The 17,043-nt window shown below is 42.2% G+C and overlaps 1 protein-coding gene across 6 annotated transcripts; it reads left to right on the top strand.

Annotated features, from left to right (window-relative positions):
* The first annotated feature begins 6,954 nt into the window (after positions 1-6,954).
* On the top strand, positions 6,955-15,772 carry LOC135638081 (small ribosomal subunit protein uS11y-like). 6 transcript variants are annotated; one of them, XR_010496496.1, is made up of 6 exons: positions 6,955-7,109; positions 7,347-7,469; positions 7,559-7,604; positions 8,834-8,904; positions 15,006-15,203; positions 15,296-15,772. XR_010496496.1 is itself a non-coding variant. In XM_065151031.1 (5 exons), exons 1-5 carry the CDS (start codon positions 7,107-7,109, stop codon positions 15,539-15,541), a joined length of 489 nt encoding a protein of 162 aa, XP_065007103.1. In that variant the 5' UTR covers positions 6,955-7,106; the 3' UTR covers positions 15,542-15,772. The 6 variants fall into 6 exon arrangements, 1 of the variants encoding a protein (XP_065007103.1); XR_010496495.1 differs by having other exon boundaries at positions 8,797-8,904; XR_010496494.1 differs by lacking the exon at positions 8,834-8,904.
* Positions 15,773-17,043: the final 1,271 nt, after the last annotated feature.

Raw genomic sequence — 17,043 nt, 5'->3', positions numbered from 1 at the left:
GAAGAAATAATAAAAGTAGATAGGTTTAGCATAATAAATAAAAATCTACTTTACCGATTAAGATGTGTTTATAGAAATGGTAACTGGGTTAGAATGCCTAGAAGAACCGATCCCCCTCAACCTGAACCAGAACCAAAAACACTAGTCTTTAGGGGTACTCAATCTCCTCCGATTTGTCCCTTTGAGGAAACACATTCATTTGAGCAAGCTCCTGCATCATCTGTCGAAGATATTGGGATTCGGATGGACCGATTTGAACAAAGACAAGAACTGCTTGAACATCGACAAGATCAAATCCTATCTGAGCTGCAGCAAATTCATCGACAATTTGACTCTTTATTTAGGCATTTTAATTTTTCACCTCCTGAATGAGCTTATATGTGTATTGTAAACTCTTTATGTTACTCACTATGATCACAATGCCTTATACCTTGATCTTTGATATGGTTACCTGATGTATTTATTTGTGAGTAGAGTTACAAACATCACTCATTGTTTAATCTCGTTACTCACTGTCGGATTTTACATCGAAACTAAATGTTTTTTAAAACCTTGTGTCTTGGTTTCCATGATTTGTGAAAATGATATACCAATGCAGTTGATGCGTCATGTTATTATATTGCCATAATATTAAACATCAACTAGCTGATATTTTTACAAAACCTCTAAGTGAAGAACAATTTGATTTACTAATAAGAGAATTATGAATGTTGATGTGTCCAAACACATAAACTAGTTAAAATTATTTTTCGGACTTTATTGAATGATCAAATCACTTAACTACCATTACATGCCTAAATAACATGTTGGAAATTATGTGTTGAATACAAAATTTTCCATAACAATAAGCATGCTTTGTCTTCATGATTATATAGCATAGTCTTGTCCGAATGCATAAAAGTGTTAATTTCATTTTTGGATTCGCTTAACAATTGGTATCTTAAAAATCAGATTTTCTCATACACTTATTATATGAAAAATATTTTTCTGAAATGGAATTGATGAAATGATTCCTGCTTATAAATTCCATCTTGAAATATGGATGATAGTGTTTTTACTTGCAAAGATTTGTTTCACATACATATCTTGATACCTGTAAAAATGAAGCATGATTCAATCTTTCATTGACTTTAACTTCATGATTTAATCTTTCATCGGTTTTAATTTCACTCAAAGTAAACTCACAAATAGCTGGTATCACAAATGACCTTCCTCCTTCATGCAAAAAGATTATAACAAATAAAAAGGAAGAAGTATTCAAAGCAATCTATGTATCATGCTTTCCTTTATATGCTTGGAAAATAACATGTAAATGCATGAACAACTATCACACTTATGCTCAAAATTCGCTTATTGTTCTCTTGCTATCACAATTACCATGCTTTTTGTTGATGACAAAGGGGGAGAAATATATGAGTATTAATGCCATGCTTGCATCACCAAGAGATATATGAATAGATGCTATGATTGCTATAATTTGCATTATGCCTTTTTTGTATCATGTCAAGATATCAAAAAAACTTACTTCGCAGTTTTACATGTTGATATATGATGAATTGCTACTATTACCATCATTCAAACTTGAAATGTGAAATTTGAAAATGAATGTCAAGCCTTGACATCATCTTCAGAGAGATACATCATGATGGGAATCATGATGGGAGTATTGATAAGTTTAAATGATTTTAACTTATCAATTTGTCTCTTGAATTCAAAAGGTTTGAATTCAAGAATGACTTATCTCAAGTATGACATATAGACAGGGGGAGTTAAGGTTAACTCCATTAACAATTGATTGTCATCATCAAAAAGGGGGAGATTGTTGAATCTCGGATTTTGATGATGAAGTCAATTGTCATTTGTTATCTAATCTATATGTTGAGATAAGTGTGCAGGATTAACTACGATGAAAGTAAGATATGCAGCAGGAGTTACGCCGGAGTCAAGACAATGATCACGTTGGGAGTTCGAGAGTTCGACGGAAGTTCGGACAGTCGTCAGAGGTTCTGCGGGAACAAATCCGAGAAGCCCATGAGCTTGCTAAAGAAGCTCGTCGGAACTCGCCAAGTAGATCGTCGCAAGTCCAGGAGTTTGCCGGAAGTCTGTAGGAGCATCACCGAGGGTTCATCGGATGATCGACGGAAGTTCGCTGGAAGCTCGCTGGAAGAAGCGATTGATGCACCGGAGCAAGATTGCAGTAAATGTCTTAGGAAATATCGTAGTTAGCACAATGATTAAGTTGGAAATGGGAGGTGATCCCATTAACTTAATCTTGGGGCAATTGGGCCCCTGAAAAACCTAAATTGGGCCGAATGGATCAACCCATTTGGACCCTGATTTCTGCTAGGCGGTTGAACCACCCAAGCCAGGAGGTGGCACCGCCTGGGCTAAGTCTCCGAGCGAGACTGGGCGGTGCAACCGCCCCAGCCAAGAGGTGGCACCGCTTGGGCTCAGTCTCCGAGCGAGACTGGGCGGTGCAACCTCCCTTGACAAGAGGTGGCACCGCCTGAGCTCGGTCTTCGAGCTCTAGCAAGAGGTGCAACCACCCCTAACAGAGGTGGCACCGCCCAGAGGCTCAATCTTCGAGCTCTGCCAGGCGGTGCAACCGCTCCAGTCAAGAGGTGCAACCGCCAGATCCCGGAATTCCGGGAATTGATAGTTTTGAGCTCCAAATTCAAACTGGGTTGGGGCCTATAAATACCCCACCCATTCAGCACTGAAAGGGCACAAAACATACACCGAAATCTTGATCTTGTTCTGTGTTTTTAGAGCTCAAAATTATTGTAAAGGCCAAAAGTTCTTCTCCCTGTTTTCTTCCAAGTTCTGAGCTTTAAAGAGAGGAGAGAAAATTTTATAAGGGTTGTCTCCTAAGGCCGTCAAAAGGAGTGAAACTATAAAAGGGTGGTTGGCCTTCGCCTATTGAAGGAAGGCCTCTAGTTGACGTCGGTGACCTCGTCGGTGGAGGAAGCCAAAAGTGGAGTAGGTCAAGATTGACTAAACCACTCTAAATCTCGGTTTGCATTTACTTTGAGCATATTATTCTTACTGCAAACCTCCTCTAAAGCTTACTGCTTTCTGTGCATATACGATCGGGTTTCAAGCTTTGCACTTTCCGAATCGGCGTTTAGACGTAAATCAGTTTTGTCGTATGATCATCATATTTCTGTTTGCGTTTACGTTTTGATTTCTATCATAACTGCAAACTGCCTTTATATCCTTGCTTAAACTGCATCTCACTTAATCAAGTGATTTACGAATCAGGATTTAGACATAAATCAATTTTTTCTTACGAATATCATATTTCAGTTTGCGCCTACTATCTGATTAGAATCATAACTGCAAACTACATTTATATCTTTGCTGCATCTTTCTTAAACAAAAGTTAAAGTGACTTACGAATCAGCTTTCTTACCAAAATTATTTTTAACGAACGAACGCAGTTTTTATTTTTAGAAGAAGGTTTTCCGCTGCACTAATTCACCCCCCCTCTTAGTGCTCTTGATCCTAACATAATTCACATTTAAATATGGACTATAAATAATCCTAGTCATAAGTTACTTGAGAGGAACATCGAGATAACCGAATAAACTAGTATGCTATATACTTATCTATATGATGGAGGTAGTTGGTCTCATAGTTACTCGTGTGGAGACACTAGGGATATAGTGTAGGTGCTCATTGGAGAATGAGTTTATTAATTGTTCCGCTAACAGAATATTGGATGGTTAATGATAACTCATTGTCAAACAGTGATTTCATTGTCCTAGTGGTGTACCTAGTCCTTAGACTTGAGATACCAAGAATATCCTGTATAAATACTCTACTCTTTGATACTAGACTTATAGGTTTGAATATACCAAATCTAGCACAGTTGATCATCGAGAGTGATAGTCAACCTTACAATGAATATTAAGTATCGATAGAGGATCATCTACTCTCGGTGTCATAAGAAGAATATCCCATGTGTTCTTGCTCAGACAAATCCCTGGTTAGGGTCATTCAGATTGAGAGAGAAAGAGTTCTCCGGGAGAATCCGATTAGAGTGAGACTCGAGTAGAAACCATATGGGTCTGACAACACCATGCTTGGTATATGATCTCTGTGATATTAAATGGATGAGGGACTATAGGTACATGATAACTGAGGATAGACATGTCCAATAGATTAGATTCCCCTATATTATCTGGGGACTACGACGTAGTGGCATAGTACGTCCATAGTTGATGAGTTAAGTGAATTATTATGAGTTAAGTGAAGATAATAATTTACTTAGCCAAAATGAGTTTTGATAGGTATGACTTATGACTAGCTTGATATTGGGATCAGAGGGCCACACACATATGGTAGGCAATACGACGAGTAGAGGTTTGGATATGAGATATCCGTCGGAGCCCCTATCTTATTGGATATCTAATAAGCCCATGAATTATTGGATCCTATGGATGAGATCCAATAAGAGCTAATGAGAGATTATTGGATAGAGATCCACTAATCTAAGAGGCTTGGGTAGTTGAATGGAGATCTAATACCCAATAGGGTAGTATCCATTAGGATTAAGTTGATAGGGGACCTCTATAAATAGGAGGGAACGAAAAGTTCATAGACTAGAGTCTTTTTGAGTTGTCATCTCCTATTATCCTCTTCCCATCTTGTCCTCACATAGCAAACTAGGAGATTTGAGGAGCATCGTCGCATCCCTGTTGTGTGGATCAACGTTAGAAAGGAGGGCGCGCTTGACTTCCTTCATCCTCTCCTATAAATATGTAGGGATTCAGGGATATACGATCTCCTTAAGTAACACAATCTATCTCACACGTCTTTTAAGTTTCGTGGATTTTGCGCACCAATCTTCGCACGACAACGAACACATCTTTGAGAAATTTAATGATTTTGTTTTATATTCTTCCGCTGCGCATGTGATGTCGCCCCATAGATTTCCCTACAAGCAGATCGAGGGATTTATAGGTCAATTGCTAAAGTAAATCTATTACTTAATGTGGGCAGGTTGAGAGAAACTATAACAATATGCACCAACAACGTATCTACCTTATATGGATAGATTAGGACGAAGTAGATTTTATTACCCGATGTGGACAGATTAGGATTTGTTTGATATGAATAGATCGAAATCTTATCACATCAACAACCTTGCTATGCTTGATGTGGCTAGATGAAAATTTTGCTTGATGTAGTGCCTTCTACATTGCCCATTGTTGGCATCATGGCAACACTGTAGAACAAAGCCTTATAGTATCCTCCATTGTCGTTTTTTGGTCCTTAGGCCCTACGATGATAATATAGGGTAAACATACTTCCATGCTTGATGATGTGGATTCTTACCCACCCTATCAAATACATACTTTCTTGGGCTAAGCATATCCAAAGAGCACATGATACACACTTCTTGGGCTAAGCCTCCAAAAGAGTATTTGATGTGTTCTTCTCGAACTAAGCATCGAAAGAGTGCTCGATGCATCATTATCAAGCTAAGCATCTAAAGAATGCTCGATCCATCCTTTTTGAGCTAAGTATCAAAAGAGCCACCCGATATGCCCTCCTCAAGTTGAGCCACAATAATCCTCGATACACTAATATTGGTATGCCGAGTCACGACTTGGGAGATTAAGGGACCACAACTCACCTATTAGACCAACACAGCTTGCTCGATGTGAGCATATTAACCGATCCATAGCAATTTTCCCAATAAGCATAGATCGGTTGACTTAGAGGAATATGTTTGATGTGGGTAGATGTGTCAATCGAGAGTAATCTATCGGGTCTAGATAGATTGACTCGATAGCCAATGCCTAATATGGCAAATCAACCAAGATCCAACTTTAGCATGTCAACTAAAGTTTGAAGTGCACAGGTTAGCTAGAGCTCTACGTGTTCATATTGGGCAGGTGGTCGATATGATTTGATCAACTAAAGTAGTTAGGACAGTAGCAACTCAACATGTGATAACATAATTGGTAGTGCGAAGACATAACCCGATCAATATCTAAGCTATGTGGATATCATACCAAATTCATAATTCGAGAAATATTCTTAAAACGAGAGAACATGGAATATTTTACTCCTATCATGAAATATTTTTATAATTAACTCACTATAAAAGGCTATCTATGGCACATAATCGAGATCAATTACTCTTTACTAAAATAAAATAAATATTTGAGTCTACATAAACCCTTGAGCATTTGAATATTTGTTGTAGTCATATTGAAAATCGTATGCATGCCATGTTGAATTGAGTCGGGTTGATCAAGAGTCAAGACATCATTGATATTATTATTTTATAATTAATAAAATAATTATAATATTTTTGAGTTGAATTTGTATAAGTGTATATTACAAATTATATTAATAATTTATTTAATTATTCGTTTATAAAAGTTTAGTGATGTAAAACAATTAGCGTAATCTAATTTATATTTATGCTATATAAATATTTATTTATAATAAGACAGTTTGGTCGAGTGGTCTAAAGCGTTAGATGGGTTCAAATCCCACAGCTATCAGCTTTTATATTTCTCATGTTTTTATTCCTCGAATAACTGATACGGTCTTCTCGAAATAAAAAAGTACAATATATTGAGATTATTCTTTAATAATTTTCTCGGTTTACCAAAATCGGACAGTTGGCGGTTCAAATGTTTTATATTATGAACTTACTCATCCAATTAAACACTATTTGTGAAATAATACATTGCTGTATGTAATTTTTTTTTAATATTTTGAGGTTTAGAAAATTAGAATTTCTCAGAAGCCTAACTATTCCTATTATCTTTTTTTCGCATCTCTAATCTTATTCTGTTCACTTCCCACAAATAAATAGATATCACATTTGGTTTGGATGAACACATTGAATCTATTTATCACACACAATACACCAAAACGGCCGATCTATTACTTCCCATCCACTGTGGAGCCCATGACACAAATCAAGAGTTAGTATTATGAGGAGTATTATAGTCATTTAAGCCACCGCAAGAGCAGCGGGCGGTGCACGGTGAAAGGGTGCGGCGATCAGGGTGTAACTTCCCTTCTCCCCCCACGAAACCGTAAGATATCTCGCCGCCGTCCTCTCGTCTTCCGCCTCGACCATGGTGAGTGATCAGGATTCTCTTGTCACCTTCGTTTACTTCCTCCTCTTGTTCCATTCTTTCCCACACCTCTCCGTGATATTTGTAGTTCGCTTCGTAGATCCGCAGTGCTCTTGATTCGATTCTTCCGAAGCATGCCTTTTTTGCGTGCCCTAGCTTCTATGGATCCGTTCGATGCTTTATTTGGTGTGTTATTTGATCTACAATTTAGTTTGTCGTCTGTTGGGTACGGATCTGCAGTCTGGAAGAAGGAAGACTAGGGAGCCCAAGGAGGACAACGTGACGCTTGGGCCGGCTGTGCGGGAAGGGGAGCAAGTATTTGGTGTTGCTCACATCTTTGCATCATTCAATGACACATTCATTGTGAGTCAGATTTCCCTCTTTAAGAACGAGCTGTTTTGACAAGGCATGCTATTCATCCCTGTATACTAACGGTTTCTCTTTTCTAATAGCATGTAACAGATTTATCGGGGAGGGAAACATTAGTTCGTATCACAGGTTATTTCTAACTTTCTATAATTCTTTTATCTGGGATGTGATCAGATGAAAATTTTACCTACTTCATTAGGTTAGCAAGTTCATCATTGATCATGTTAATGGCTTGTTGTATTGGATTCAGCAGGGATACTTATTGCTGTTATCTGTCATTGAGATAGAAACAAGAATGTTAACTTGGATGCAGTATTAGAATGGAAATGGTAGATTAAATAGTTTTGAAAGTACTTGGCAATAGTGTGAAAAAAAAAGGGGGATGGTTAAGTAGCCATAAATGTCTATTCATGTTCTAACAGTAAATATGTTGGTTGCATTTGTTTGGTTGTTGGGAAACACACATCGATACGTGCACACTTGGCTGGCTTTTCAAAAGTTCAGTCAGGTGATTATAATTGATATTTTTCTCTGTGTTTGTTCATATAAATTGATGTTTGTGCTCGATCTTTGATGTGTGGCCCTCAGGATTACCTTTTCATACATAATGAAACTGTTTTGAGGCACAGCCTTGCAACATGAATTTATGATTCCAGATAATCTTTGAATTGTTTCCTTGTTCATTTGATTTTTAGGCCTTTGTGTTCGATTTTAATTTAAAAAAGGAACACTGGAATTGAGCTATACTTGTCTTTTGCTGCTCATCTATTATTCATTGAGAATATTCTTGCCAATGCTATCATGAGGTCCCTAGTTCATGGAAGAGGAATACACTCAAATTTAGGTTGAATCTCTATGAGATTACATAACTAAGAAATGTGTATGTTATTTAAAGTAAGTTATGATGTGAGGGATGGACAACTAACACAGATGAGAAAATGTGTAATTGCCTCTCTTGGAAGGATCATAAGTTTTCACAGTTCTAATTTATTAAAATTTAGGGACTATCTTTTTCTCTTACCTCTTGAATTAATCTTGTAGGAAGGAATGATTTTTAAGTGAAATCCTGTGTATAGAAAACTGGATAATTCATGACGAAGACAATGTATAAGAAGGTATATGAGTTAGCGGTTAGAATCTTGGTTAATCTTGGAAATCTCTGTGAAGCATAAAGCCTTTTTGCCTAGATAAGACCTGAAAACTTGTTCCTTTTTGGTTTCTGTTCTCCTTTCTCTTGCTTCTCTCTTTCTTCTAATATTTTATTTTTGATTGATGGATGAGTAGTGACATGCATATTTTGCTATATTCTGGTGGTATGAAGGTCAAAGCTGACACGGATGAATCATCCCCATATGCAGCATGTCACGAACAGTCGTCGCGCACCCGCAATAATTCCGTTCAACGAACCGTTCATCGCTCTCATCTACATGTATAGTTACTTGGCAGCTTGTTTTGCCTTGGTTTTGAGTCATTTTCCTTGTAAAAATGTAAGTTCGAACAAGCTGCAGCGTTACAAAGCGACCGCTCATCGAACCGAGCAAAACAGCCCCAAAACAGCCCAAAACAGCTCCGTTTTCGTGTGCCACGGGTTGATTTATGGAATCTGCCTCCGCTCACCAAAACGTCAGCTATCTCAGCCCCTTTGAACCCCCCGGGTGGCATAGGGCTGGATGGGGCTTCGGTATAGTACCGAGCGTTGAACACTCATTCGTAAGTTCGCACGTTGCCTTGACGGGAACTTGTTGTCACGCCCGGGACTCGGTGAGCAGTTGTTTGTGGGCTTGCAGCTGTTCGTTCAACCTTCTAAAGCCCTTGTTTTCCCCCTCTCCCTCTTTTCTCTTGTGCACGCAAGGTGCTCGCTGAATTGCTTGTAAAGCTTCCCCTCTTTTTGCGAGACGTCGGGACTTGTCCGTCGCTCGTTCTTTCGAACTAATCAATTTTCTCTTTTACAGGTCCTTCGGGACCTGCGAGAGGTTACGAGTGGGCTAATCTTTGCGGAGCAATATCGCAAGGGCAAAGCGCGACTTAGGTAACGCAAGCTAAGTTCGCGTCTTGGCCGCAAGGGTGCCTCACGCCTTAGGCAATTCCAGCTAAGGCCGTGATAGTGTGGTATCAGAGCGGGCAAGCACTTCGAGCGAGCAGCGAAGGAACTTCACAACTTCGCCATGACAAAGCATCGTGGCGAATCCAACAAGACGGGGCAAGCCGGACCCTTGCCCCAAGCAGTCGCAGGTGGGCTGCATGTGCACACTCGCTCTCAGGCTGTTGGAGCCGCTCAAGAGGAGCGCGGCAGCGAACATGATGAGCGAGAAGTTGGCTACTCTCTGCGAGCGGAGGAGGTGCAATCTGGGGCACCAACTAGGAAAAAGCGTCACAAGGAGAGACTCACAACGGCGGAAACTCGCCTGGATGTTCTTGAAGCGAGCGTCGAGGAACTCTACTATGACCAACAAAGGCTTGTTGGGGTAGAGAGCTCGCAAGAGGAAGCGGAGTCCAGGATCGACAAGGTCGAGGCCCTAGTCGATCGACTGTCTGATGACACCAAAGACTCCGTGCAATACTTACAGGATGTTGTGGCGGAACTCACTTCAAAGGTGGCCATGCTCACAAGAGCACTAAATGCGGGAGGAAGCAACACCCGCGTTGCACCACCACAAAACTTGAGGGCACCCGAGCCGCATGGTTATGGAGGGGCCAGAGATGCCAAAGAGCTCGAGAATTTTTTGTTCGACATGGAACAATACTTTCGAGCTACGAGGCCCGATTATGAAGATACCAAAGTTTCTATAGAAACAATGTGTCTAAACGGAGATGCGAAACTTTGGTAGCGAACCCATTGGGAGGAGATCCAATAAGGTCGGTGTCAGGTTGACACATGGGAAGACTTGAAGCGGGAGTTGAGAACTCAGTTCCTACCTAAGAACACAGAGTTCGTCGCAAGAAGGAAGTTGAGACAACTCCGCCAGAGTTCCACCATTCGAGACTATGTGAAACAATTTTCTGCACTAATGCTGGACATACAGGACATGCCCGAGAAGGACAAGTTGTTCAGCTTCCTCGATGGTTTGAAGCCATGGGCTCAACAGGAACTAAATCGAAGGAATGTCACCGATGTGGTCGGGGCAATTGTTGTTGCAGAAAGGCTCACCGACTTTGTTTCCTCCGAAGACCCAGGGAGAAGGAAACAATCTTCAGGCAATCGCCATCCAAAACATTCTCGAGGGAAGGAACTCGGGGACGAACAAAAGAAGAAGAGTTCCCACAAAGGGCCAAGCCCGAAAGGCAAGGCCCCGAAACCTGATGGATGCTTCTTTTGTGGAGGACCACACATGGTGAGGGAGTGCCCACAAAAACAGGCACTCAATGCGCTAACAGCTTCCATCCACCCTCCCAAATCGAACAAGGGCAAGGTTGTCGCCCTTAGTTCGAGTAGTTCTGAAGCCAGCAGCGACGATGAGGAGTCGCAAGGACCCCGGATGGGAGCCATGCGTTTGTTGAACGCCATACGGGGTCAAGTGGGGGAGAACCCGAAGACAAGGCAATAAAAAGCAGGAAGTGGCGAGCTAATGTATGTTGACATTAAGCTCAATGACCAAATAACTTGTGCAATGGTGGACACGGGCGCTACCCACAACTTTATAGCCGATCGAGAAGCAAAGCGACTTGGGTTGATCTTAGAGAAGAGCCCAAGTCGAGTGAAGGCGGTGAACTCAGAGGCCAGGCGAATCTCCGGATTGGCAAAGGGAGTTCCTATCAAGATCGGAACATGGAGCGGGAATACCAACATGATGGCGGTGCCACTGGATGACTTCCAAGTAATTCTTGGAATGGAGTTTATGCACGCGGCGAAGTTGGTGCCTATGCCGTTCCTAAACTCCTTGTGTATGATGGAAGGCAATGACCCCTGCGTGGTTCCTGTCTCTCGGAGAGGAACCAAAGAACCGCAACACATATCGGCGTTACAACTAAAGAAAGGGGTGCGAAAAGGTGAATTAACCTTTGTGGCTGCGATGAAGCTAGAGCCACTTGACGAGAAGACCATTCAAGAACCTGTTGTGGTGGCGAACATCCTGAAAGAGTTCCAGGATGTTATGCCACCCGAATTGCCGAAGACTCTTCCACCACGTAGGGGCGTGGATCACAACATCGAGCTGGAGCCAGGAGTGAAGCCTCCAGCGAGACCACCCTACTGCATGTCCCCGCCAGAGTTGGCAGAACTCCGAAAGCAGTTAGGCGAACTGCTAAGCGGTGGTCTCATCCGTAGCTCCAAAGCACCTTTCGGAGCTCCAGTTCTCTTCTTGAAGAAACAAGATGGGAGCCTCCGATTATGCGTCGACTACCGAGTCCTCAACAAAGTGACAGTGAAGAACAAGTATCCCATCCTGCTCATTGCGGACTTGTTCGACCAATTGGGCAAAGCCAAGTATTTCTCAAAACTCGACCTTCGGTCGGGGTATTGGCAGGTGCGCATTGTTGAAGGCGATAAAGCGAAGACTACTTGTGTGACCAGGTATGGAGCGTTTGAGTTCTTGGTGATGCCTTTCGGCTTAACCAATGCTCCGGCCACGTTCTGCACTCTCATGAACCAGCTATTCAAGGAGTATTTGGATAAGTTCGTGGTCGTCTACTTGGACGATATCGTCGTCTATAGTCAAACGCTCGAGGAGCACGTCAAACACCTTCGGACAATTTTCAAGGTTCTCAGGGAGAACACTTTGTTCGTGAAAAGGGAGAAATGCTACTTTGCTCAAACTGAGATCTTATTCTTGGGACATCGAATCGGTGATGGCTCCATTCGGATGGATAAGTCGAAGGTGCAAGCAGTTGTGGAATGGCGAACTCCAAAGAAGGTGCCAGAGTTGAGATCCTTCCTTGGTTTCGTCAACTATTATCAACGCTTCATAGCGGGATATTCGAAGCGTGCAACCCCACTAACGGAGTTGCTGAAGAAGGAGCAGCCTTGGAAGTGGGTCTGACAAATATGAAATAGCATTCCAAGATCTGAAGGTTGCTGTTATGGAAGAACCAGTACTCAAATTGCCAGACTATGGGGAGCCTTTTGAAGTCCATACAGATGCTTCGGACTTCGCTATTGGGGGAGTACTCATGCAGGAGGGTCATCCGGTGGCCTATGAGAGCCGCAAACTCAACGAGACCGAGCGGCGGTATCCAGTGCATGAGAAGGAGATGACAGCGGTGATCCACTGTCTATGAGTTTGGCGACACTATCTCCTCGGATCGCGATTTGTGGTGAGGACGGATAACATTGCTCCGAGCTATTTCCAAACTCAGAAGAAGCTCTCCCCAAAGCAGGCGCGTTGGCAGAACTTCCTGGCTGATTTTGATATGGCAATGGAGTACAAGCCTGGGAAGGCAAATGTCGTGGCCGATGCATTGAGTCGGAAAGTGGAGCGTGTGAATGTCACACAATTGGAGGGCGGAGGCCAAGCAAGTCAGTTGCACTCCAACTTCCTTTCCAGGATCAAGGATGGACTGTATAGTGACCCCCAGGCAGTTATCCTGATGCAGCTCATCAAAGAAGGCAAGGCACGACGATTTTGGGTTCAGGAGGGACTCGTTTACACAAAAGGGAATAGAGTTTATGTTCCCCGAGTAGACAATTTGAGGCGTGAACTCTTAAAAGAGTGTCACGATTCCCTTTGGGCTGGGACACCCAAGCATTCACAGAACGTTGGCTCTCGTGGAGAGGGCTTTCTACTGGCCGAAGATGGAGACTGATGTGGAGGAATATGTTCGAATATGCCTTACTTGCCAACAAGACAAGGTGGAGCAGCGGAAGCCGGTGGGACTTTTGGAGTCATTGCCCGTACTAGAAAGGCCGTGGGAGAGCATTTCCTTGGACTTCATATCAAGCTTGCCACTTGTAGGGAGACTCGGATCGATACTCGTGGTGGTCGATCGGTTTTCAAATTTTGCAACTTTCATTGCTACTCCCCTACACTGTTCAGTAGAGGAGGCAGCCAAGCTGATGATGAAGGATGTGGTGAAGTATTAGGGAGTCCCGCACAATATCATTAGTGATCGAGACGCTCGGTTCCTGGGACGATTCTGGATCGAGCTATTCAAATTGTTGGGGTCAAAGTTATACTTCTCTACAAGCCTCCACCCCTAGACGGATGGCCAGACTAAAAGGATAAACTCGCTCCTGGAGCAATATCTTCGGCACTACGTGAGTGCCAACCAACGAGATTGGGTGAAGCCGTTGGACATTGCCCAATTCTCCTACAACTTGCAGCGGAGCTCTGCATCCAACAAGAGCCCCTTCGAGATCATTACCAGACAACAACCGTCGACTCCGCACACCATGGTCATTGGGTATACTGGGAGTAGTCCGTCAGCCTACCATTTCGCAAAGGAGTGGCATCGAAATGCAGATATTGTGCGGGCTTACTTGGAGAAGGCGGCAAAAAGGATGAAGAAGTGGGCAGACTTGGGAAGGCGACCGCAAGAGTTCAAAGTTGGCGATTTGGTGTTGGTAAAGCTCCAACCAGCATCACTCCAATTTTTTAGGAACAAAGTCCACAAAGGATTGGTGCGCAAGTACGAAGGGCCCTTCCCAATTATTAGCAGGGTAGGCAACGTCTCTTACAAGTTGTAGTTGCCGGCGTGGTTCAAAATTTACAACGTTCTTCACGCCAGCAACCTAAAAGCCTACCACTCGGATCCGCAAGATGCTTCCCGAAGTGTTCCAACTCGGCTACCTCCCATCACAGCCTCCTACGAGAAGCGAGTTGAAACCATTCTGACGGACCGCAAGATAAAGCTACCCAACGGAGTTGAGCAGACAAAGTACTTGGTGAAGTGGCGAAAGGTTCCCCGAACTGAAGTCAGTTGGGAGCCTGAAGACGCCCTACGACATGAAGAAGAGATCATCAACAACTACCAACAAGCGTCGACAAGGGCGTCGACAGTTTAAGTGGGGGAGAATGTCACGAACGGTCGTCGTGCACCCGCAACAACTCCGTTCAACGAACCGTTCGTCGCTCTCATCTACATGTACAGTTACTTGGCAGCCTGTTTTGCCTTGGTTTTGAGTCATTTTGCTTGTAAAAATGTAAGTTCAAACAAGCTGCAGCGTTACAAAGCGACCGCTCACCGAACCGAGCAAAACAGCCCCAAAACAGCTCCGTTTTCGTATGCCGTGGGCTGATTTCTGGAATCTGCCTTCGCTCACCAAAACGTCAGCCATCTCAGCCCCTTTGAACCCCCCGGGTGGCACAAAGCTGGATGGGGCTTCGGTATAGTACTGGGCGTTGAACACTCATTCGCAAGTTCGTACGTTGCCTTGACGGGAACTTGTTGTCGTGCCCGGGACTCGGTGAGCAGCTGTTTGTGGGCTTGCAGCTGTTCGTTCAACCTTCTAAAGCCCTTGTTTTCCCCCTCTCCCTCTTTTCTCTTGTGTACGTAAGGTGCTCGCTGAATTGCTTGTAAAGCTTCCCCTCTTTTCGCGAGACGTTGGGACTTGTCCGCCGCTCGTTCTTTCGAACTAATCAACTTTCTCTTTTACAGGTCCTTCGGGATCTGCGAGAGGTTACAAGTGGGCTGATCTTTGCGGAGCAATATTGCAAGGGCGAAGCGCGACTTAGGCAACGCAAGCTAAGTTCGCGTCTTGGCCGCAAGGGTACCTCACGCCGTAGGCAATTCCAGCTAAGGCCGTGACAGTATGCAGCAATGCTTGCAGCACAAGATGTTGCACAGAGATGCAAGGTCTCTTACTTTGCGGTGTTTCATTATTTATATTGTTTTTTATTTTAGTTAGTTGTGATGATGTCTTTATTTTGTCTCCTTTATATTTGTAGGAACTTGGGATTGCTGCTTTGCACATTAAGTTGCGTGCTACTGGTGGAAATAAGACAAAAACACCCGGTCCTGGTGCTCAGTCTGCTCTCAGGGCACTTGCCCGCTCTGGCATGAAAATTGGCCGTATTGGTAAGTTTAAATATAATCAGAATTGGAATTTTCTCTTTGTCTCAAAGTTTCTTCTTTCTCTGTTGTGTGACACAATTGGCATGCTATCTGGGTTAGTAAACTTCTTGGCTACGTAACACATCTGTTGTCTCACAAACCACATTCATTACATAAACGTGGGTTATGCTAATTTGAATTTGGCAATTTGTTATATAAAGTTCATGCGACTTTTGCAAATTGTACAGCATAATTATGTACAACTGTGTGACTGAGCAGGCATAAGATGGTTTTGGTGCTTAATAGTCATCATGTCTTGTTATGCATTTTCTTTCTCTTCACCTGTCAGGAAATAAATCCATTTAATTAAAGCGTACATTGTTCAGGCACCAGTAAGTATCATGCTTTTGTTTTGCATTGCCAAGTTTTGCAACCACAATATATTCTTCATATAATTCCTATTTTTCTTTCTGAGTTTGTTGTTTTGTGTTGTAGCTACCTGTGATGGTGAGTTGTGTTGTTTCTGTCTGATATGCATGGTCATGAACATAGTCTTATTGAGTAATAGTTGATTCATGTCTGCTCTGAGACGAAGCTGGCGAGTTTTGATTTTCAATCTAGCCTCAGCAATTTGTTCTACTACAGTATATGACTCTTGGGGTCCTCTAGAAACTTGTGAGTAATGGGGATCCTCATCAGTGTTGAGAACATGTATCATTTGAAATGACTGATTCTAGTCCTATCATTGGCTCGTGGAGATCTGATAAGCTTTTAACAATTAGCTTCCTGCAGGTTAATATGGAATCATTCATTCATCTGCAATCAATTTTAGGAGCACTTGTGCTTCCACAATCTATTTTGAGTTGTGTACTTTATGTAGTGGGATCTGGGAATTCTCATAGTTAAAATTTAATCATTTAAATCTTTAGAGCTGTTATGGGAAAAAATAGAATGACTACTTATTGGTGTGCCAAGATTTAGTTTGTGCATATAGGCACTGTATATGCATATGTGGTTATTTGATTGCTTCGCAAGGGACCTCATTTAGTCAAGCCACCGAAGCACAAAAATGCAAGGATTGTGTTTCTTTAACTTGTTTGGGTTGCTTTTGCTGTTACTACAGTTTAATTTGTATAATAAATGAATGTTTATGCTGGAAGAAGAGGGAGGAGACTGTAGTTCATTTAATTCCCTTCATCTGTTTATTTTCTTAGTGCTTGACGAACTTAATTTTTGTAGGTTGTCAACAATGAACTGTTGGATCTGTCGTGTTTCTTATTTAATACGGCTTATATCATGATATTTTTTAGACCTTAACTCCAGTTTTGTTTTGATTGAATAACTTGGTGGTTGCTCTCATTTACTCGTGGTGACTTGATTTATGCTGAAAGTTGGGTACTATTAACATTGAGATGCCTAATTAATCTTCTGTCCTGTATCTTATGCGGTTTGGCAAGAAAGACTTGTTCATATCACTCATGCTTTATTGCTAAGAGAACACCTGAATGTTTAATCTAGCCAGTTTATCTACAATGGGACAAATTGGATGAGTTCTCCCACCACTTCAAAAAGTGTCTGTCCTATTCTGTGGTTATATCCTGTAGATTTTTCCCTTAAAAAAAAACAAAAAAAAATCTTCTTT

Source organism: Musa acuminata, chromosome BXJ3-5 (genome assembly GCF_036884655.1).
Source record: "Musa acuminata AAA Group cultivar baxijiao chromosome BXJ3-5, Cavendish_Baxijiao_AAA, whole genome shotgun sequence".
Lineage (NCBI taxonomy): Eukaryota > Viridiplantae > Streptophyta > Magnoliopsida > Zingiberales > Musaceae > Musa > Musa acuminata.
Note: the sequence above shows the minus strand (reverse complement) of the source record. Positions and strands in the feature narration are given on the sequence as shown.

Coding starts and splice junctions, on each gene's coding strand:
- LOC135638081 (XM_065151031.1), top strand. Junction 7,470..7,558: donor CATTCAATGACACATTCATT/GTGAGTCAGATT, acceptor CTTTTCTAATAG/CATGTAACAGATTTATCGGG. Junction 8,905..15,295: donor TTCATCGCTCTCATCTACAT/GTATAGTTACTT, acceptor TTATATTTGTAG/GAACTTGGGATTGCTGCTTT.